Source organism: Callorhinus ursinus, unplaced genomic scaffold, assembly GCF_003265705.2.
Source record: "Callorhinus ursinus isolate GAN/ISIS: 27379988/994484 unplaced genomic scaffold, GSC_fseal_2.0 scaffold17, whole genome shotgun sequence".
Taxonomy (NCBI): Eukaryota; Metazoa; Chordata; class Mammalia; order Carnivora; family Otariidae; genus Callorhinus; species Callorhinus ursinus.
Window position 1 is genome coordinate 15,406,543 of NW_027397079.1, and position 23,359 is coordinate 15,429,901.

The following is a 23,359-nucleotide window of genomic DNA, read 5'->3' on the forward strand; positions in this document are numbered from 1 at the left end:
CCCAGACCTCTCAGCCTCCAGAGCAGAAATTCCCAGGCTGCGAGTCCTCCATCTGCTGGTTGAAGAGAACTAATCCCATCCAGACTCTCGCGGGCCCAGGGACTGCCACATAGAACCACCTAGTGATGTCCGGGGAGGTGCTCAGACCCTCCAGATTTGGTCAAAGCTGAGACAGGGGTAGAAGAGTGGTGTGTGTGTGTGTGTGTGTGTGTGTGTCCATGGGAATGGGGAGGGCAGTGCTCCTAAGTTTGGGTCCCTAAGAAAACTGGGCTCATGGTGGGGTTGGCAGCCAATTCCCAGGAAACACCGGGTCCTCCTGCAGTGTGTTGTAGAAAGCCCAAATGAGGGCCCCACCTGCAAGGGGTAGTTCCCCCTAATGAATAGGTGAGGGAGGGAATCTAGAAGGAATAGGGTCTTGTTGGGGAGAGGAGTCCCTGGCAACAGTGGGAGATGTCCTTATCCGCCGCCATGGGAGAAGAGCCTGTTCATTCCATTCTGCAGCTCGACAGACATGCGCTGAGCTCTGAATCTGTGTCGGGCTCTCTGCGAGGCTTTTGGCTGAGAAGCACAGAGGAGGAAAGCATTCCTTCCTCTGAAAGGGCTTATCTTTAGTGAGGAAAGACGAAGAAGGGTTACGGCTTCTGTATATTGATCCCTGAGCCGGCCGGGACAGGCGGTGAGGTAGGATGAGGCCCTGGGGAGGCCTGTGGTGAGAATCACTGTCCGTGGGGTGGGCGAGCGTGTGTAGCAGGGGACACACAGTGAGAGGCCACACAGGTGCTGGCCCCGAGGCACCCCCAGCAACGGACCCCTGGGAGCTCTGGTTGTGGGGAAGGCTGGGCACAGAGAAGGCCGGGCCAGGCAGGGAGAGCTTGTACCGCATCGTCTGGGAGAAGCATGAGAAGGAAGCCGCCATGGGAAAGAAACCATTGGCGGGTGTGAGGAGGAGGGAGGACCTGGAGGTCGCCACTCTCGGAGCCTGCCTGAGGTTGTGCCAGTCAACAGGGTGACCAACCATCACGGTCTGCCCGGGACTGAGGGGCTGCCGGGGATGCCCCACTTTGGGACAGTTCTAGACAAACCAGGACATGTTGGCCATTCCACAGTGAACACTATCCTGGAAATTTAAACAAAATCTTCCCCAAGTGTAATTTGTTCAGCATGTTCCAGACTTTTCGGGACCCTTCCTCTACACACAGGCAGGTAGCTGTGCTGGGACCTTCCTTTGGTGAGCCACTGAACTAATTAATCATTCCTAATGGGAAGGAACCAGAAATAGCTCCGCAGGAGGGAATACTGGGAGAAATGGTTACTAGGTTCATACACTTGTGTTCTTTGATTTCCGTGTCTGCACTCCCCGGCCTGTTTATGTGGAAATGCCTACCATCAGCTCGCTTGAATTTGGGAAGCCACGGGAGTCTTTATGAGATAAGAGTTATAGTTTTCAGACTAGATCTTTGTCTTAATCATCCTTAGAATTAAAAGAGAAAAAATAAAAAAGGCATGTTCACTGTTCACTCCCAAATCAGCAAACCAGTTAATGAAGTTTGTTCAACACATGCCTGGTGGCATCTCTGAATTCACCATTTTATGGCAGATTCAGTCCTTTATGGTGCTGAGCTGAGAGGTATAGGGAACACAGTCAGATATGGGGGTAGGGTTGGGAGTGAGGATAAAGGCAGAAGGAAGAATAGAGGGACAAGAAGCAGCAGGAGCAGCTTGAACAATCCGTGTCATTGGTTTCTGTTGGCACATGGCCAAGGTACTTGCTGTAGCAAAATCTCATTTTTTTTTATGGGTGCATTTTGGGGATTAGCATGTATACCTCTCCCCTTTGCCTTCTGATTTCCCCTCAGTGTAGATCAGAAAACGGTTGCTAAGCTGCAGGCACAAATACTCCTGAGGAGACAGGAGGGTCGCCGGCTGCCAGGACAACATCCGGGCTTCCGGCTCTTGCTGTGCACCCCAAAATGACTTTGTTGGGGGGGGGCTGAGGGTGTGGGAATCCATCCCACGTGGGTATGCTCCCTGGCCAGCACAACTGTGCAGGGCCTTGTCTGGTGCCTCCTGCTTGGGTTGACTTCTGCTCCCGTCTTCCCCCACTGGGGGCGCTCCAACTTGAAGCTTGGAGCGCTCACCGTCTACACTGCGGGATCCCAAGCCTAGCCATGCAGAGAATGCCCTGAGCTTATCCTGGGCCCGACTTTTGGGTATTTGCGTTCGGTAGGTCAGGGTGAGGCAGGGAATCTCTCCATTTAATCATCTCTCCCCAGCTGATTAGGATGCATAATCAGGCCTGGAAACCCCTGGAAACCATTCACCTGGCACCCATCATGTGCTATGTTAAATTATCTGTCCTTTTCTAAGGACACTTCTTATTTATACTGGATTACCATGCCGAGGTCCAAGTCTGTGTCTCGGGCCCTTCGTGTGGCCCCGGCAGAGCTGCCTAGGGCCCTCCCTCCCAGAGAGAATGCAGGGTCTCAGGGAGCGTAGAGTGAGTCATGCAGTGGGCTCCCAGAGGACTGCTGTCCACAGCAGGAACCGGGGAGGCCCCACTGGCTTATTCCATCTGGCCTCCAGCCTCATTGGCCAGTGCCTGTGGGATACTGGTTGTTAAACACTTCGACCCTCGGGCGCCTGGGTGGCTCAGTCGTTAAGCGTCTGCCTTCGGCTCTGGTCATGATCTCAGGGTCCTGGGATCGAGTCCCACATTGGGCCCCCTGCTCTATGGGGAGTCTGCTTCTCCCTCTGCTCCTCCCCCCACTCATGCTCTCTCTCTCTCTCTCTCTCTCTCTCTTTCTAGAAACAAAAAACCCCACAACTTTTCGACCATCAATCCTCTTTTCAACCACTAAAAGTATAATTCTTCCAGGGAAGTGGGGTCAGGCACCCAAGTTTGTCCCTTCCCTCTCTTGATGAGGCATCTCCCCGAATCTCCAGGGCTCTGGGGAACACAGGGGAAATCTGGTCAGATTAAAATAAATAAAATATGAACATCTATCTAAAATTAAATCTACTTTATTCTCCTAGGACATGGTTATAAGAGGAAGCCCCCAGGCCCTGGAAAATACAATATAAGCTTCTGATATCATCTCAGGCGGAAAGAGGCACCCGATACTATCCAAGTTAGGGGTGGCTTCAGTTCAAATTCTTGTGCCAATGAGGACAGTTTGCTGGCTCTGGTGTTTTCCCTGATAGGGTTAAGTTTGAGCAACGGTTTCTATTACAGACCCCTGTTTCTTAGATTTCCCCTGTTGCTCTCCCGGGAGGCTTCCTGTTGGCGGGAGTCTTTGGGTCCCTGTGGGAGTGGTGGTCGGGAACAGCCCTATGCAGAGATGTCTCTCTAAAGGTCTCTTTTTCTGTGCCTTTCGAACACGGAACCTAATTGCTCAAGCCTCAGGCCCTGGCCTGCCCCTGGAACGCCCTGTTGCCACACACAGCCTAATCCTTTGACTAGAAAATGCCAGATAGCAAAACCAGCAGGGCTTACGAGGAACAGAATTCCTCAGAGTTCAGTGAAGGGCTGGAGAGCGCTTCGTGGACTGAGCTCCTTTTTTTTTTCTTTTTCCCGGGATCATGTTTACTGAAGTGTGCCAAGGGTGAGAAGGGTGTGCATGTGCTCTCAGATGACCCTAATCACCCCCAGAAAGTCAGCAGCTCCCAGCACTTGACATCCAACTTCCTCAAGCTCAATTAGTTGGGCCTGGACAACACCACTCTAGCTGCCCACTAAATCTCAGAAGCCACGTTTTCCAGATTGTCTTGATTTCCCTAAATATTTTGGGTCCAGGCCTAACTGCCATTCAACCACAGGCCTTAGAATTGAGCCTGGCATTTCATATCCTTTGCCAGTTTTCAAAAATAAATCTTTCCTCTGGAGACAAATATTGGCCTCCCTTAGAAGCTTGGGGCTGGATTAGCTGCATTTCTCTCCCCTCAGACAGGAGTCTGGAAGATCAACAACGAACACCGTGTTTCACAATCCTTCACCAGGCTGGGGCCCCATCCTATCTTTCTGAGCACGGTGGCATGAGGGGGACACCATCTAGGACAGGCTATAGGACTTAGCCCCTCTAGCGGGGTTGGGGGGTTCTGGCGAGAGCTGGTGTGTCCCACACTTGGGCTCCAGCTGTGGGCTCGCTGAAGCTAGGAGAATTGTCAACACCTTCTCCCTGTTGAAATCTCTTCTTGGGCTACTAATAATGAGCCCAAAGGAAAGGCTTTCCTGACTCAGCTGACCTCTCTGTTCACTTGGTTACTGATTTAAGACCTACAAAGTGAACAGCCTGTGATAAGTAACCCAGAATCAACTGCCTTAATACTTACTAATTCGTTTAGTAATTCATATTCCACAAACATGTACTGAGCCTCTGCCACGTGCCAGGTTCCATGGGGGAAAACCAAGGCGGAGGCGCCACAGGGCTGCCTGCAAGGAGCCTCCAGCCCAGGAAGGAAGGGTACAAGAGCAGATGGACAAATGTAGCATGCAGGGGAGTGATTCCGGCTTTCGTGAGGATTCCAGGATGGAGGAAATTAGGGGAGAGCTGGGTGTTTCATGGGAGAGATGGTGTTTGAGCTGGGCTAAAGGGCAGGTGGGAGTCAAGAAGGAAGGGGGCACCCCAGGGGTTCCGACTGATGTTACCAGAGCCCGCTGAGTACTGGCTGATTTTTTTTAGATACAGGTATCCCCTGCTTTTTTGAAAGTTCGAGTTACACCACTTTGCTTTTACAAAAGAGCTACTATATTTGTAGCTAACCGAAAGAAATCCGAGAGGGGTTTTCTCTTCTACGAGAAAAGGTGAAAAGCGAAAATGGTGTTCAGCATTGGTTTTTTTATAGAGACGGCGCACCCCGAGCAGCAGAGGGGCACCGAGCAGCTCCTTCCCTGGAAACCACATTCAGCAGGAAGCCGCCGTAGCTTCGAACTGTGCCTGTGAGCACCTGTGCTTTATGTCGATTGATTTTGTGCATCCCTAGCAAGATGGGATCTAAGGGATCTGAAAAGCCTACGCGAGGTGATTTTCTGGGTCTGGGAATGCTCAAAAATTCTTCCATATGAAGCAATGGTAACTGCTTCTTCGCTTTGCGCCACCTCTGCCTATGAAGGGGTTTCAGAGGAACATTCTGCTTCTGGATGGGGCGGGGCAGGGGGGAAGCTGCATATGGATGGAGGAATGGAGGTGGGGAATGGAAGAATGCACTTGAGTTCGGCAGAAACTGCCCTCAGCATTTGCCCACTTTGCATTTTCCTGTGTTGTTCCTGACTATCCCATATACCAAGGACACGTAGCATCACTGGACCTCCCTCCCGAGGGCCATTGGACCACCACATGGGGATGAGCCCATGTCCAGCCCCATTGCAGATGCCCCCTGGAGGAGGGCGGGGTAGAGCATGGGTGGGTGAAACCTCGGGACCGGGGAGTAGGGTGGCTGGTGAAGGGTATAGCCTTTGACCCCTGGCAAGCATAAGCAAAGAGGTTCCCACAGGACAGTGACCAGGTCTTAGGGAGACGGGGGTGGGGGGTGGTGGGCAGCCCTTAGGCAGCCCTTGAAGAAAGGAGCCTGGCCGGTGTGACAGGCCAGGGCTTGACCTAGGTGGGTGGCCTGGATCGTTCCACCCTTCATGTTTGGCCAGTCCTCTGGGTATATGGAAGCCTCAGATCGCCGCCCTTGCAGGAGGAGTTCTAGGGCCAGGGACCAGCACTGGGTGGCAACCCAGTCCATATACTAAAGAATGCGGGAGCAGAAGCAAGCTGCGGAAAAGCCCTGGCCAACAGCAGTCACACGGGGTAATCGTGCAATTCCAGGTGACAGATTCGATCTGCTTCCCTGTCTTTATCTTTTCCAGGGACAGCTCTCTAAGAGACCATTAAAAAAAAAAAAAAAAGAACTCAATTAAGTCTTCCCGGTAGAGCAGCGGCCTTAGAGTCTGCAAAACGTAAAGTGGTAGCAAAAAGGTGGTGTTTATATGGGCGTGGCACGGTTGCCAAGGAAGCCAGATCTTGCGTGTTGCGGAACAGAGAGCAAGGAAGGGGGGATGGGACCCTATTCTGTTGGGTCCAGCCAGCACCCATTTGTCCTGACTCGGCCATTTTTCTAATCGCGTCTAAATCAGAAAAAAAAAAAAGACTCTTTGGCTGTCCAGACCCGAGAGATTGCTTTCAGGCCTGAGAAGTTGGCCCTGTGGCAGCCGCTGAGCGCAGTCTACCACAGACACATCCTCACAGGTGCTGCGCCCTGCTGGGCAGGTCACGGAGCAAATCACAGCGTTCTTCTCCCGCAAGGGGAGAGACTCTGCAAATAGCCGGGGGGGGGGGGGGGGGGGCGAGGGGGCCGCCCGGGGGGGGAAGAGATACTAGCAGCCCGCACCGAGCGGGAACAAAGATAGCCAACCCGGTTCTCGATTCTCTGCAGTCAGGTAAGTATAATGAACAACAGAAAGATGTGAAAGAAAAAAGACTAAGGCAACAAGGAACACACGGACACTCGTCTTTAGGATTTTTCAGAAGACAAAGAGATAGGGTGCCTGGGTGGCTCAGTCGTTGAGCGTCTGCCTTCCGTTCAGGTCATGATCCCAGGGTCCTGGGATCGAGCCCCGCATCGGGCTCCTCGCTCGGCGGGAAGCCTGCTTCTCCCTCTCCCACTCCCCCTGCTTGTGTTCCTGCTCTCACTGTCTCTCTCTGTCAAATAAATAAATAAAATCTTTATAAAAAAAGGGAAGACAAAGAGATAAAAAAAAAAAACCCATGTTGTATCAAGGTAGAATCCGAAATTATAATTTTTCCCGGTGAGTCTTGGGAAAAAAAGCGCATAAATTCAAGGATTCATAAAATGATAAAGGTATTCATTCATTCAGGCTAAGAAACTGAGGTACAAAAAGGAGTGACTGAAAGACATCTGATCTCTCTCAGGACTCAGGGACAACCATGATTTTTCAGAGAAACATTTATGTTTTTATGTGACAGACACTCTAAGTTACATGAATGTAATTGATTGTGCTTCCCTCTTTGAGCTGGCTGCTAGGAAGCTCAGAACCATATTTGTGTTCCATGTTATGTTGTGGTGTGTTACTTTCAGGACTAACAATATCCGCGATGCAGAGTCATTGAGAGGAACAGAAATAGTAACCAGGAAGGGAGGGGACTTCATTCAGGATAGCTGTTATTGTTGTTGACCAAAATTTTAAGAAGAAATTTTTCCTGATGGATTTATTACCTGCAGAAGGTAAAATGGCTTTATGTTCATGTCATTGAAATGTGGGGAGGAGTCATTGTAAAGTTTCTAATGAACCAGGCATGGTCAATGAAGATTCGTTCTATAACACCCCTCATGAGTAATTAAAGCAGGGCAAGATAACATTGATAGTCCCGATATTTAATGGGTCAACACTAAACCTTTCAGAATCTTATTTTTTTCACGTCCTATTGATCTTCCTTCTGGTTTCTTTCTTTAAAACAAAACAAAACAAAACGAAACACTTTCTGCTTCAAATATTTAAAAAATCACCCCAAATTTCCCTCTTGAAATAATTATATATTTTTAAAAAGCTTTTCAAGTAATCATCAATTGCTAGGCATTCTTCCTTTCTGTTCTGGTGGCTTCTCCCCAACTTCTTCAGCCATACAGTTAACTGGGTAGCCCCTGTTAACTCCCTGACTGAGTTCTGATTCACACAAACATACGTATGTGTACTGTGTAATTACAAAAGTAACGTAACGTAACGTAGTATCTATAATACGGTGTGTAATCAGTGTATGGCTGGCTCTCAGAAGACACAGAAGTTGGCAGGCTTCCTGCAGAAGAGCAGGTACCTGGACACTCGGTGCAGAGCGGAGGGGTGTTGGGAGGTTGGGGAGGCAGCGATGAGGCCCCATCAGAGTCGTCACTGGGCTTTTGGAGCGGGCCGCCCCCAGCTAGCCAGAACGTTTGTTCTCATTCTCCTTTCTTTGTGACCTAAGTTTCAGGGACCTTGTGTGCCTCACTCCGCAGCCTCTGTATCACATCTGTCTTGTGACTGTGGTCTCCCGGTCCGCATTGCAGCATGGTGCTAGATCTTAGGACCAAAGCAGACTCGAGGCAGGAATTTCCTAGTCACACTGCTGCTTCTGGATGAGACCTAAGGGGGGGCGGGCGGATTGCTAGCGGGGTCTGGGCAAAAGTGGATTAACAGCGCAGTTAGAGAAGCTTAAGCATCAGGGCTTCTCACTCTCATGCACTTCTTCTGAGTCCTATACCTAATTTTATATTCATAATTACATATTCTTTTCTTAAAGAGAGACCCCTCCAAATTTTGTAATTGTCAGAGTCCCATGAAACCGGTATCTGCCTCCGATTCTGGGGTTATATTTTTTGTTCCCTAATGAAAGTAGGAGACATACAAGAAGAAGCCACACCCTTTCTTCCTTTCTTTTCTGCTTTGGGATGACCTGAGGGTATGTGATGCTTGGGGCTGCAGCAGCCATCTTGTGACCCTGAAGAGAAAGCCAAAAGAACTGCAGAAGAGCTAACTCAGAGCCTTGGTACGATTGATGTGATTGAGCTGCTGGATGAACCAACCCTGGAACTGTCTACCTCCACTTCCAGTTATATGAGGTAAAAGTCTTTATTATTTAAGGCACATGGATTCAAGTTGTGTGTGACTTATAACCAAGAGCATCTTGCTGATACCCCCCCTGGTCCCCCACCACTGTGTTTTAGTCACTCACTGGAGAAATGTGCATCTCCTTGCTGGATGTGCTACTGCCAAGATTCTTACCTTCCAGAAAGCACTTAGAGCTAGAGCAGCTTTCCTGATGCCCATCCTACCCTACTGGAGGGTTCAGAGCCTCTCCCACGGGAATGGAGATGGCCTTTCATTAGTTGTGCAGTGTCTCTGGCTTTGCCACTCTTCCCACCTAAGACTACTTTCCCATAAATTACTCCAAATCACCTCAGTCGCCCTCCCCACCATGAACCAGCTTCTCAGTGCACTTGCTTTCAGCTAAATATGAGAAAGAGTAGATGCACATAATCATGCTAAGAAATGAGTGACAGGTAACTAGACTGGCCCTCTTCATCTCTTTGCTTTGAAAAGTCAAAGACATTCCACCAGAATTTCCTAAACTGAGAAAGTTTCAAAACGTCAGCCCTTTTGAATGACTTGGGAAAGTTGGTTTTATGGAAATAGTCGTATAGACACCTACCCAAGTGACACAATTGACTGCTCGTGTGTTCAATGCAAAGCTGTGAGCAAATCACTGTACATGAAAATTCTGTGAGCCTGGAATAATCTCACTCCAGGCAAACATCGAACAGTGTGCTAAAGTGAAAAAAGAAGCAGGAGGAGGCAGAGGGACCTTCTTGGAAACTTGCAATCACATGGTGTAGAAGCCAAAGTCTGCCAATTCGATGGGCCCCACTTGGCCTCAGGACTGTGTAAACTGACAGCTCAGACTGGGTCTGTTCTGTTTCCTTGGTCACCAGATGCTTCTCTGTGAGAGCACACAGGAATGACTCAGTTCTCCTCGGTGACCAAATTTCCTGTCAAGGAACACTCATTTTTCCACACCTAGGTTCCTAGACTTCCTTCCACCCATTTGCCTGATGCGTATTTCTGCTGATCACCACCTGCCCTCTGTCTGGCAGATAAATGCTAGTCCTAGGCCTTAGACTTCATTGGCATCGACCGACGACCCCCATGTGCCAACACCTGCCATTCTCTTTCACCCTGCAGGCTGGTCTCTTTGCAAGCCATCTTCAAACTCGTGTCTATGATAAGCCCCGCCCTCTCCGCCAACTGATTCTAGATCGGCCTTGACCTCAGTTCCCCTGAAGGCCGGGGCCCTCCCTCCCACACTGGCCTGTGATCAGAAGTTGATCCAAGAGCCTGGCGAGCTTGCAGTCAAGGCAGGCGGGCAGGACCTGCTGAAGTCATTCGTGTGAGAGGCAATGAGGGTTTGGACCCCACACGCAAGATAATCTCCTCTGCAAAATCAAGTTGGCTAACTGGGGAACGGGGATGGCTGGAGTTGTGTTTGCCAAACATTCCTCCTAGAGGTGAAAGCAAAGCGGAGCCTCTCCCTGATTTTCACTGCCCTGAAGCGATTGCTTTGGTTCACAGTAATTGTTGCACTTTAAACTGAATAGGTTACATTGTAAGCCTGGGTAATTGAGTTAAGGGCAGTTTGTTAACATAGCAAGTCTGGAGCCCCGAAGTCTAAACTGTGATGCTGGGTCCACGTCTATGGTGTGTGTCTACAAAACCACCTGACCAAGTCTTTGGCGTCTCTAAAGGTGGAAGTGAGGCCATGAAGGACACTGAAGTGACAACAAAATCTTTTACGTGCAACAGCAGAGTAATTATTTACCTTTGGGTGTTTGATGGAATTTGTATAATGAACACATTGTCATAATTCTATAATTACCTCAGTTATGAACCATCCTTCATCAGCCACAAGGGTCAAAGGAGAGACAAATTTCCCTTTCTTGTAATAGAACCTGCTTGGTATGGCTTCTTTCTCGTAGATAGTCATGTGTTCCACTGTTCTCAGTTTGTTATATATCTGCAAAGACAAAAGAGTCACCAGTTTAGCATTCTCTTTCTTAACTATGTGTGAACATTTATTGCACCTGGAGGAGAGGGAGAACTTCACGGACCAAAGAAAGAAATGACCAAAACACCTGCTAGGTTTGACTACATAAGAATGAGAAACTTTTGTATGTCTCAGAAAACAAGGTGGCTTCATCTCGTAAGGCTGAAGATCCTCACACCCCATGATCTAATAAGGTAGCCCCTAGGGACCTAGCGGGAACCCTTCCCACTCGTGCACCAGGAGACACATAGAGGGATAGAGACTGCAGACTCAACAGCCCAAATGCCCAGCAACAGTGGAAGGGAGAGATGACTCGGGTGGTGGTTCTGTGGTGGGATACGATACAGCAGTGAAAAGAGGCGAATTACACCTAAACAGAACACCTGCAAGCATCGCAGGGCTCTGAGTTTGAGAAGCAAAATAAAGCAAGTTGCAGAAGAACACAGACAGGATTATTATTGTTGTTATTATTATGTGAAGTTCGAATAACTATAAAACTAAAGAACACATGATAAAATGATAAGGACAATTATGGAAATGATAACTTATAATTTAAGAGAGTCGCTTCCTTTGGGGGGCAGGAAATGTGGTGGGGTTTGGGAAGGATATACAGGAGATACCATTATCAGTGGTAATGTCCTACTTCTTAGATGTTTAGTAAATATAAGGCGTCCCTTTATACTTTTCAATATTTTATAATAATTTGCCTACTCAGTAGTTAATAAATTACAAAAGCTTGTATACATCAAAAATACTATAGTAAAATTAAAAGGCAAATGAGGAATTGGTCCACCTGCTGTTAAATGCCGCTAAGACCAAAGGGAGAGGATTTGCTCTTGACCTCGAGCATGTCTTTCCTACACCTGAATCTTAAAAGTATCAGCAATTGTCTGCCATTCATTACACTACTAATTTCATGATGAGGGTGTAAGCTCTGTACATATTTCCAATATTTAGCAGCAGCTTAAATATTTATGGCTGACATTAAAATCAACTGGCTGATGTTGACTTGTTGGCCCTCAGCCAAATCAGACACATCTTCCTGGGTAGAACTGAATGTAAAATTGAGTTTTTCAACTCAGATCTGGAGAATAATTAGCCTTCAGGCTTTTTAGTAGAGAGTTTCTGATGACCCCACGAGTTATGATTTTCTACTTGAGAAAATCCATAGTTCTTAAGGAAAGTAGGATGCGTTTGCAGGAAGATTTTGGATACGTGAAGAATCTGATGACACATACCAGGTCTCACAAATGGTTGTGTCCGTCACATGACGAACTGTCACCCAAACACAGCCCCCACTCTTGAATAATCCACCAACTGCTTCAGCCGGCTTGCAACCGCCTGGCTTTCATGAACGTCATGCTGGAAGAAGCTCTTCCCAGCTCGTAAGCTGCTGATGCTCAAGCATTCTGGAGGCAGCACGTCCCTGAGCGCCAAGTTGGAAATGGCAGATGATCTTCCTTGCCAAGAAAACAGAACTTCTCTGCAAGAAACCACTTTCTGTGGGACCTGCCAATGTGTAGAGTATTCCTCCCGGCTCCATATTAAGGGATTTTATGGGGCTGCTGTACAAATGGTCAGCACCTCCACTTCCTGACCATGGAACTTGAGAAAAAGGGGCGTCCACCTAGGAAACGGGACAAGACTGGGGAGGAGTGGCGTTGTTGGCAACTGCGCTGCTCAACCTCCAAACAGACAGGTCTCAGACTTTTCTATGGGCAGGAGGAGGTCGAAAGGACCAGCGGAGAGACCCCGGCCTCCTGCACACGTGTCCATCCATACCAAAGAGCGTCCATTGTCAACCACATCCTTGCTGCGAGGATAGGTGGAGGTGTCAGGCCCACCCTAGGCCAATTCCTGGGACCCTGGGGTTGGCACCTCCATGGGCAGCAGTCTGAACCTCCCCCAAGGAAGAGACCCGCTTCCTGGTCCAGAGCACGAAATTTTCTCTGGGAGCAGGCAGAAGCCCCAGAGCTTGCCCTGGAATGTGACGGGGCAACGTGGGGCAAAGCAGGTGGACAAAGATGCTGCTTGTTCCTCATTTTCCCATCATGATTTACTAAGTACTGCAGATAATTATAGTTTGGAGAGAAGCGTAAGTAAAGTCTAGCCATCTCAGAGTGCTGAGTTCCTGGAGGGCAGTGACAGTGGGGAGCACCCTCATGGGCACCCGCCCTGTGATGGTGATCATTGTAATAAGTGGCACATACATCGTCCTTGAGGTGGGCCCAGCATGCTTCTGTGGGCTTACCAGCAGGCCAGGAGGGCGGCTATGATGACATCGCCAACCGCATGGACTCAGAAGAAGCAGAGGGTCCGGGACAGGGAGCTCTGGGTTACCAGTCCATGATCAGGCTGGGATGTGCACCTAAGCAGCGTGCCTCCTCAGCTAGGGAGCTTGACCCATGGCACCCACGGCCTCAGCCCCTGTTCATTCATCACCTTCTTATCTCCAGTTCCCTGACGAAAACAGATCAGATGGGCAGCTTTGTTCCAGGGAAAGAGCATTCTCTGTATGCATCCGGTATCCCCCAGGTTTGCCTCAGAAGTGCCGCATTTGGGCCAATAATAAAATAGCCCTACTAAAGGGCTAAGAGCTTAACATGCTAAGCACCGCACATCCTTTATCTCATTTGATTTCCACTAACATCCCTGCAGTGGATACCATCATGCCTATTTCAGAGAAGAGAAGACAGACACAGGAGGATGAGCAGTTTGGCAGAGGTCAAGGGAGCAGCAAAGTAGGTCACGTGCCTCGGGAGGCTCAGCTCCGGCCCAGCTCTCTACTTCAGCGCTAAAGCCCCAGGGCAAAGACCGCGCGCAGAGTGATCATCCATCCGCCTCCCCCCATCATGGTGCTTCTTGCCTCAGAGTGTTTCCCAGGGGCTGGCCAGAGGCTCACGACGGGTCCTCGGTCCTTCACTTGCTCCAGGTCGTTCAGGCTGATGTACTTATTCAGCTCGATCACTTTGTCCATCCAGAAAATGTCAGTCATTCCATGATCTGAGAAGATGATGACATTGAGGTGGTCCTGCAGCTCCCGCTCCTGTGGGCGGACAAAAGCCGTCAGCGCGGTGCCCAGGCGGAGATGCGCTCACTCTGGAAGGTCTTGTAAACAAGCGTTTTAAACTGTAAGTTAGGGGGGAAAAGGATACTTCCTCAATCACAGACTTTTCTGCCCCTGTTGGGACATCACCACAGAAGCACTTCGAGGAGGGCGAGGTGAAAGCACATCCCCTTTCCAGTAGTGCTAGACATCATCCCTCCTGGGCTTGAGCCATTCAAGCTACTTTCTCTGTTCTCATTTCCTTCTGCTCTTTCAGCAGACATGTGTGGTAAGATGGGAGCTGTCCCTGACCCATTTTACAAACATGGGAAAATAAAGCCCACAAAAGTTTTACCTTGTTGAGAGTCATCCAGCAAGGGGGTGGGTGGCAGGATCAGGGACAGAACCCAGGTCTGGTCTCCATGCCCGCCTGAACCTGGTTCACAGACTTACTAGGTTTGGTAAAGAACGGGGCTATCCGGCCAGCTAAGCCAGGTAGGAATGCGAATCTGGTCATTTCAGTCCCGCTGGGCTGGTTGTAAAACAAGGGAGCTCCTGGTATCTGACGAGGGGTTGTGGGAAGAAAAGAGACCCACCCCAGCCTGGTGCTGACCTCGTCTGCTAACACCAGCAAGAAGGAAAATGCTGAAGGGTCATGACAACCAAGGAAACTGACAGCAAGTGACAAGAGGGAAGATCAGCTTCATGGTCCTTGGTTTCAGTTACCTGGATCCACTTGGTCATGTACTTCAGGACGGTGTCCACGGCTTTCAGGGCGTCTTTCCGCTGAGGCGACGAGGGGCCATAGTGGTGGCCTTCCACATCGATGCGCTCATAGTATATGGCGGCCAGGTCCGCCCGGCCACTCCTGGAGGGAGCAGAGTGAGAGAGACGCAGTTGAGGGAGGCCCTCACCGGCTTTCTCCCCCTCCACTCAGCAGTCCTCTGTGAAGGCACTGGCGTCCCCAGATCCCTGACCTGTGGGCCAGGCAAAGCTGACACCTTAAAATGATCACGGTGATCTCTAAGGGAGGAAACACGACTACGGCATCAAGGCATGCCAGTCCTGAGCACCTCAGTGCAACAGTCAGAGAGCTTGTTTATGTGACATCTCCCCTCCTGGCTCATGTGGCATCGCTCACTGTGCCCCAAGAGTTGGAATGGCTGGTAACAGGCAGAGGACAGTTCTCACAGCTCTACTCTACCACCGCTATTGTCGTAAGGTCAGAACAACTAGAAGCAATCCTTCAAATAACGACTTCGATTATTGTTGGACCTGAAGGAAGTGTCTAAATAAAACAGCAGGCTGCGTGTTTAACCCACTGGCAAGAAGAAGAGCAAGCTTTACCAGGGCAACCTGGGGGAGGCAAACAGGTTAGTGTTCAGCAGACACTTATTCTGTGGGGACATTTATTCTCTGAAGGGCCAGCTCCAGTGTGGACACAGAGTGAATTCTAACAGTGACCACACTTCCCTGGGTCCCAGGAAGATGCTGGTTCTGGAAAAACTCTCCTTCTTGGCCAGAGTACTGATAATACTGATGATGGCAGAGTACTAATAATCCAAGCCCTTGATGCCAGGCTAAGAATGACCAGGAACAAGTGATCTCCATTCGAATAGGAGGCCTGCAGAGTCAGGAAGGGAGAAAAAAATGCTGTGTAATGCACCTCCCTCCTTCACACAGTGCTCTCCACTGTCCCTCCCGCCCCAGCTCAAGCTTTGCCCATGACTCCTCCCAAAGCACCCGAGCTGAACAATGATCATGATGATGACGATGTTAGTGGTGGGAGCCGTTATAGGCACTGACAAAAGTTGAAGCAATGCAAAAGAAATTACAGCTCATTCCTTTGCTTGGACTTTACAAGAGCTAATAGTTAATACTCTCAGTGGATTGCCTTATTTCTCTCGAAAAACTATATTTCAAAGGCACACACACACACAAAAGAGATGGCATGGTGTCTCCTGATGCGGCCGCCCCAACACTTGGAACATGAGCAATAGAAGAATGTGTGTCCTCAGAGCCTGCTCTGCCTTGGGTCTTGCAATCCACAGAGGAGGGAAAACTGCCTCCTGGTAGTTCAGAGAGGGTAGTTTGCACTGCCAGAGTTAAAAACAGCTCCTACTCATCCTCCAGGTTTCAGGGGAGATGGTGCCCCTTCCAGGAAGTTGGCTCTGATGCCCCAGGCTCTGCTGGGCAGCCCTCCGGGTGCTCCTGTGGCACTCTAGGCTCATCTCCTGGTAATGCTCTTCCATGCCGGGCTGCAGTGGCATGCTGATGTTCCTTCGCCCTCTCTAAGCTGTGAATTCTTTGTGGGGGATGGCGATTCATCCTCCACTATAGCTCAGTTGTAGCCTACTGCATTTGGCATACAGTTGGAGCTCTGTAACAGTTGAAAGTATACTAATAGTAAGTGCTCAATAAATGACAGTTGCTCTGGGTCAGGCACTATGTCGAAGGCTTTTCATTCATTATTTAATCCTCACAGCAACCCTTTAAGATAGGAATACATTGAACAGAAAGCTCAGTATAGTTGCCTGCCTCACACAGCCAGTGAGAGATGGCAACAGGACTCAAACCCACGTTGGGCTGACTCGAAAACCCCGACCACAATCACTAAAAACTCTACGGCCCACACCAATGGGGCAACATTCTGCTTAACCTTCTTATGGAAATGGTCCTTATTCTCTTATAAGACTCTTACCCTTCTTGATGGATAGCGCTCCATGTCTGTGGGTTAGGTATGTCTTGGGTTTCTGGAACTACTGTGGGAAGCGTCCCTATAGAAAAGCAACTGCACATTTTGCAGATGGGGAAGTAGGCCAGAAAGGATTCTCGGACTTGCTCAGGGTCTCACAGAGACATAGCTAGAACTGGAAACGTGAATCTCCAAGATCAGAATATTCTACCAGCCTGGGCTTTTGAAAGTCCGCACCTACCGCATTCACTACAGTGGGGCAGTTTTCGGGGGATATTCTGATTAGCATCTTCCTTCATTATGGTCATACTTGCCAAGAGGGCACTTCCTTTAATGATGCTGTGATGTTCTACTGTGTACCCTGAGGGGCATTTCATTTATGTTCTTGAGGGCACATTGGTTTCAAGTTAAGTGAAATTGCTAGTCAAGTGTTTTCTCTTTTTAGAACACAACAAACCGGCCCTTCTTTAACAAATACCACCCTCCTCCACAATGGGGACTGGGTTAGGTGTTTTTCAAAAGTGATATTATCATTATTCATACTCACTAATGTGTGAATGACTCATCCATCTATCCCACAGCAGAGAACAAAAAGTCACTGCAGGGGCCTGCAAGGGTGTGGGCGGTGGGGAAAAGTCCTCGCTCGGTAATGACACTTTCATACACATCTCTAAACTTTTGTGAGGCCCGTGTTCATTACACTGATAAACTAATGAACACAGTGGAAACTTCCATAAAATCTTTCCCTCAGATGAGCCTCAGCCTTTAGCTGCTTTATGCAGTTGCATCTGTAGCTCCCCAGATGTGTGGATTCATGCAGTGTGTCCTGTGTTCAAGTGTGCACACTTCCAGGGTGGGGCTTGCATGGGGGGAAAATTGCACAAACAGGCTGACCATCGCATTAAAGTTCAATGACATGCTTTTAGGTCACTGCATTGTAGATACTTCCCTTAACGCAGCAACCACTTGGCTGGTTTCTTTCAGGCTCTGCACCATATCCACAAATCTCTGTGTGATCAGGGAGCCCATATCACAGATTTACCTGATGGCTTTCTTTGAAGGAGCTGTCAACCCCAGGTGCCAGGAACACTGGATTTGGCATGCTGGCGATTCAGGGATTTATGCACGTGCCTTTGGAACAGACTTCTAGGTTGGAGTTTCGTCGATTCATTAGGGACCTGAGTCTTCAAGGGCTGAGCACTCTCGTCCCTGTTTGGAGTTTAGCGGACAGATTCTTGGTCGCCAGGTGTCTTCCACATGGATCTGGTCTCCATCACAGGTCAGCTCATTTGTAATGGAGTGGTTGGGTGAGGAGCGATGGGTGGAAATGCCTGCAGACCTGTGGTTGGCCATTTATAATTTATAGCTTTAGGGGTCCAGGAACTGAGCCAAAGGACATGTGGCTGTCAGCCCAGTACTTGAGAGCTGCAAGGAGCCCCCAGCCCCAGGCTTTCAGGGATACCCAGGTCCCCCATCATCTTAGGATGTTGTCCAGACCTCTTTTCAGTGTAAAAGTTCATAACCTCACATCCATTTTCCTTACTGAAGTGAGTTGGAAAGAGAAGACTTAGGGAGAGAGAAATGGGGGGCAACTCAAAGGGATGGTTGAAGTTATCAGCTGTTAAGAAAAATGATCTAAAACTTAGAAATTAGGCCCAAAAAACAGCTGCCTGTCATTCCTGTGTCCTACAAGAACGGTGTCTGATAAACTTGCTTACAGGTCACCAGACCTTATGACCGACTTGAGCCCGGAATGTGTAAACTCAGCTGTTAACTTGTAGGGAACCAGTAAGATGAAGGTTATTTTTGCCTGATGGAGAAAGCAGTCCCAAAGATCACGGTCTGATTGTCCTCCAAGTCATGAAGCATTTCTGCATCTCACAATAATCGTATGCCATCGTCCTCCAACATTCTTTTCCTTCACGTGTATGTTTCTCATATTCTCTGTTTAACCAGCCTGGTCATCCCTGGATTCCCTCAGCAATAAAGGAATTTGAACCTCGGCATAATTCTCGTATACGTATGTAGTGAGCACATGACAGAGGCTTAATTTTGAAAATTATACATTGATAGGGCATTGGAATTAGACAAATCTGGGCTCAAAGATGTGAACCTTGCTATCCTGGAGGTCTCAGAAGGACAGCAGAAATATCCGGAAGCCTCAATGTACCGTGTGAAAAACCTCCACAGCGGGCTACACTGGGTATGAAATGAGCTGCTGTTTGTAAAGTGCCTGACCCACAGCAAAAGGGAGGCAAAGAGAAGGAGACGCCTTGCATCTCTCTCTTCCTTCCAGATGTGCCTAGATGGTTTTTGCCTGTGTGCTGAGCCCCTTCCCTCAGAGTCCATGGGGAGGGGAGGACGGACAAAGGCCAGGACATTTGCCCCAGCCACCCCGTGGTCTGTGGAAAGAACCATCTCGTCATCCATCCACTCCTTTATAGGCACCAGCAGCCACTGAGGTTCTGGGATCCTAAAAGAATTCCTTTGGAGCTGTTTTCTGTAACCTGGAGCTTGACAACAGACAGCAGCTGCATCCACTGCTCCCGTGGCCCAGTTGTTACTTGACCAACCCTTTTGAGAGGCTTCATCAGCCTTCACCTGCACCTGGGAGCAGCCTCCTGGTGCCTCCAGGTGGTCAGGGTTGCATGCGGCTGTCAGCACGGCCACGCCCCCTTTCCTGCCCACCGAAGCATGACGATCCACAAACAGAACTTCCAGGAGGACGGATTAAGTGATGTGATCACAAACTGCTTTCTGTTGTGGCTGTGTGAGCAGGGGTGTTACCTCACTGTCCCTGTGTGCAGTGTCATGGTACATAGCGCGCCCATGGCTGGGGCTGTGTGCTGCTGAACACGTCAAGCAGTGAGCAGATCACAGAGGCTGCCAGTCCACCTCAGGCGCTCATGAGCCCCAGGCCCAGCACAGCCCCACAGGCTTGACTTGCGAAGGAGCCAACGCGCCCAGCCCCGTCCTGTCGGTCTGATTCGGTTTCAGGGCACCTCAGAGGTATGGGTGCAGACCAGGAGGAGAGCTGTGAAGTTGACTCTGAAGTGTCCAGGCACTTCTCTCTCAGACCTGGGCTCCGGCTCCACCACCTACTAGGGGTGTGCAACCTGAAACAAGGTGCTTAAATTTGGGAGCGGAGAAGGACTCTTTATAAGAGGACGACGACGACACACCTGTGTAATACAGTAGCTGTAACAGCAGAATGGGTCAATGGTGATAGTGCCTTCGACACAATGCTAGCAGGTGGCTGTTGACATGAATTCTCTTCGCCTTCTCCTTTCTTCTACGCTGGAGGTTGTCTAGGTGCCGAGGTAGCATCTACCATCGATATGACTTGGGTCAGTAAAGCTTTATGAGCCCTGGATAGCAATGCCCAGATCAAACATGGAAATTAGACTAACCCTTCTACAAAACCATACGGCTTCTTGGCTGAGCTGGACCCTTTGCTGAAGTGTTGTCCGTAAGTCAATCTTAACTGCCTTCTTTTAAAAGCGTATCTATCCTGTATCCCATTCTCTCTGCCTCTCAGAATAATAGCAGAGTGGAAAAAGACACTCTATAAGTAGTATTGATCAGGAGAAATGCGTGTGTGTGCCCACATGCACATGCATGCCTGTGTTTGCACACTTGTGTGAACTCTAAGCACGCCTCAGATTATAGCTAGGAATTTGAGATAGAGCTGAGCAGAAACCAAGAGGTAAGCTATGGAGTCTAAAACTTGCTCCTTGTTTTGGGGCCATCCGATGGAAAGATAAATAATGAATACATCTTTGCCTAAATATACACACCAAGAGAATTCATAATTCCTTTGAGTCACATTCTTACATGAATAAGCTGCTACATGCGAAGTGGTCTTAACTGTGTTGGCCCACAAAGGTCAATCCTTTATTCTACTTTGTAAGAAGGTAATGAGACATGTTCTAAAAATGCATAGGTTAGGGGCGCTTGGGTGGCTCAGTCGGCTAAGGGTCCAGCTCTCGGTTTCGGCTCAGGTCATGACCTCAGGGAGGTGAGATCGAGCTCCGCATCGGGCTCTGCGCTGGGTGTGGAACCCACTTAAGATTCTCTCTCTCCCTCTCCCCCTGCTCCTCCCCGCCCCCACTCTAAATCAATCAATCAATCTATCTATCTGTAGAGGTTGTTTATAGAAGGTGCCTTTTTTTTCTTTGCAAGAGAGCCTAAATCATCTTACTGCTTTTCCACAGGCAGTCAGTATCATCTGGCCTATGGCTTTTCTTCTCTTTTTTGTCTCTGTCTCATTTCAAGCCCTAACTAGTTTTAGAAATGGTGGATCTCCATCTTTCCAACCAGTATTCACAGGGGATGTTTCTGGTGGCCCTGTTAGCTTTGACAGTATGAAGACCCCACAAGACAATTGCACTGGCCTGGTTCCATCCTGCCTAGGCCTTCACTGCCCAACTGCAGAAGCATCATTCACTGGTAGATTATGTGAATGTCATCCCCTGGAGTTCAAGGCCATTTATGTAGACTATAGTATGAATGGTGCCAATTGAACAATGTGGTGGCATCAGGTCACACCAGATAGAGGCCTAGCCTGGGGCCACTTTCCTGGGCCTCCAGTTCTTGGTAGCCTTTTCTGTCTAGGGGAGCCCAATGCCTTTGCTAAACACACATACACACAAAGATACACACACACATATACATACTACCACCTCACCTTCCACCACCAACCTCCCCCTTTCTAAATGCTGTGCTCTAAGGTAAAGATGTTATTCCCCAGTGTTCCAGAGCTCTGTCATGTTGCTTGAAAAGGGAAAAAGAAAAACTTCTCTAGAAACAGAGAAACAGAAACTTCTCTAGGAAACAGAGCCCAGCACTCATTCCTCTAGCATGCTGCTATACCTTAAGACAAGGGAGTCTGCTTGGATGGGCCAGCTTGCCAGCCCTGGCTAACCTGAGCTCTTGGGACCCTATGCCTCTCCACCTGTTGAATCACTGGGTTGTGTACAGTGAGTGACCATTCAATTCTCAAGGCAAGATGAATGTGAAAAAGATTACACTCCCAAATAGAGCGTTGCCATCACCACCCCAAACATTGTGGGGAGCAAGTCACCCCCACAGAACTGCACAAGGAGAAAATAACACCCCTCCCGCCGTTCCTTCTTGGAATAATTCCACTTCCATGAAATATTTGGAGGTATTTGTATGACAACTATGTTCTAAATGTTCATATTTAGCATGGCAATAGGTTGTAGGGGGGGCCAGCATTTTGGATATGTTGGAAACAGCACTGTATACACACAGAGCTATTCCAAAGTTCAAGCTCTGCTCATCTGCTGTGCGTGTGGTGCTCTTCAGCTTTGCACAAACTAGTTTGTAACACGATATTCTAGTTCATCATGTGTGTGTGGTTTTCCAGCACTTGTGGGCAAGGGAAAGAAAGCGGAGTAGGTAGGAGACAGGATCATATAACACACATGATTTACAAACCACATGTTGAAGATTATTTATTCAATAGTTAATAATATTTATTTAAAGTTCATTCCAGACCTTGTCCCTTCCCTCTTCCCTCCAGAAAAAAAAAAAATCTCAACTTTTAAATTTGTTACATCTCAGTTTTTAAGTATTTCAAACCTATTTCCTCTCCAATCTGTCAGAGCTTGAGCCTTCCTGTGCCTCAAAGGCCCATCTTGATGGGTTTCATGGAAGTGGAATTATTCCAAGAAGGAACGGAGGGAGGGGTGTTATTTTCTCCTTGTGCAGTTCTGTGGGGGTGACTTGCTCCCCACAATGTTTGGGGTGGTGATGGCAAGAATGGGATTCATAATTGGTCGGCTCTATATCTGGGGCAATCTTAGCTGTAGGCCAATTCTTGTGGTTATTGCTGGCGAGTAGTACACAGTGCCTGTGATATGGTGGCCCTCGGAGGCTGCCCAGCTTGAAAACAGGCTCTTTCTCCTGGGAGGATAACAGTCCTTCCCTGATCTCCAAACTGATGACTATAGGTCTTCTGCCTTGACCCTACCCAGGAGATCCACTCAGTAGCCAAGGTGACCTTGGCAAATCCAGCCCTGGAAATGTGAGAGCCCCCAACATCTTTAGCTTCTTGGTTGCTAATTACTCAGGTAGACCCCAGCTGGTCTCGCATCTTGATTTCCACATCTAGCAACTTCTGAGACTACCTTGAGGCTTTCCCCTGACCTTTCTTGTTGACCAGTTTCTCTGACAGACTCTCGTGTGCTATTTAAGACACCATTAATGATTTCTGCATTTTTAAAGTTCTGTGTCATTACTCCATGTGGGAGGAAGAAAAAGGTTCTATGTTCTAATATGCTAACGTGCTTCATACATTACCAAGAAGAAGGTAGAGTAGGCAATTTTTTCAAAGTTACTTCACCACAGATCCCCCCTTCTTGCCAAATAATAACATTTTCTGAAATACAAGCATTCTCAAAATTTTAATTAGAGAGATGTTGACATTCATATTGCTTCTCTATTGTCCATCAACATAAAGAAGAAAGTCCCAAACACTTGAGGACTTTCTTGCTCTCCAACATTTACAGAGAGTGCCCCTACCTGAAATGACTCACTCACAATTATTCTCTGGTAGCAGTTAACAGTCATCATGCAAGAGACTAATCATATCTCTGAGACATTATTCCACCTGTACCAAGCCTTCTTAATTCACTTTAGCATTCATTATTGGTCCTGGAAACAATGAAGAACAATGGTATGACCAAAACCTTGGGACACTTACTTGAGGGAGTCAAGAGCATCGCTGACTGCATTGGCAAAATTGATATCCGTTGGGACGTTTTTATATTCTAGGCAGTAAGTAGGTCTGACCCCAAGAATCTCAACCTCACAGCCTGAGAATGAAAAAGATGGTAAATGGTTACTTTCTTTAATAATTAAGGTAGGTTTTTGAGCTTATTTCAGGAAGCAAACACCATAAGTCAAAATAAAAATCTTTGTTCATTTTCATGAAATAAAAGAACTGACTACTGATAGGTGGTATATTTAACTGTAATTTTGCTTAACTGGAGCAGAGGTTCTCAAATGTCATTCCTATAC

General features: G+C 48.4%; 1 protein-coding gene across 3 annotated transcripts in view; it reads right to left on the minus strand.

The window, feature by feature from the left end:
- ENPP6 (ectonucleotide pyrophosphatase/phosphodiesterase 6) overlaps window positions 1-23,359 on the minus strand; it is a 116,835-nt gene that overhangs the window by 11,313 nt on the left and 82,163 nt on the right. For all 3 annotated transcript variants that reach the window (XM_073902299.1, XM_025886230.2, XM_073902298.1), the window contains 4 exons: window positions 23,043-23,154; window positions 14,347-14,488; window positions 13,441-13,620; window positions 10,407-10,544 (listed from right to left, as the gene is read on the minus strand). In XM_073902299.1, coding sequence (XP_073758400.1) covers window positions 10,407-10,544; window positions 13,441-13,620; window positions 14,347-14,488; window positions 23,043-23,154 — 572 coding nt within the window. The remainder of the gene's footprint in view (window positions 1-10,406; window positions 10,545-13,440; window positions 13,621-14,346; window positions 14,489-23,042; window positions 23,155-23,359) is intronic.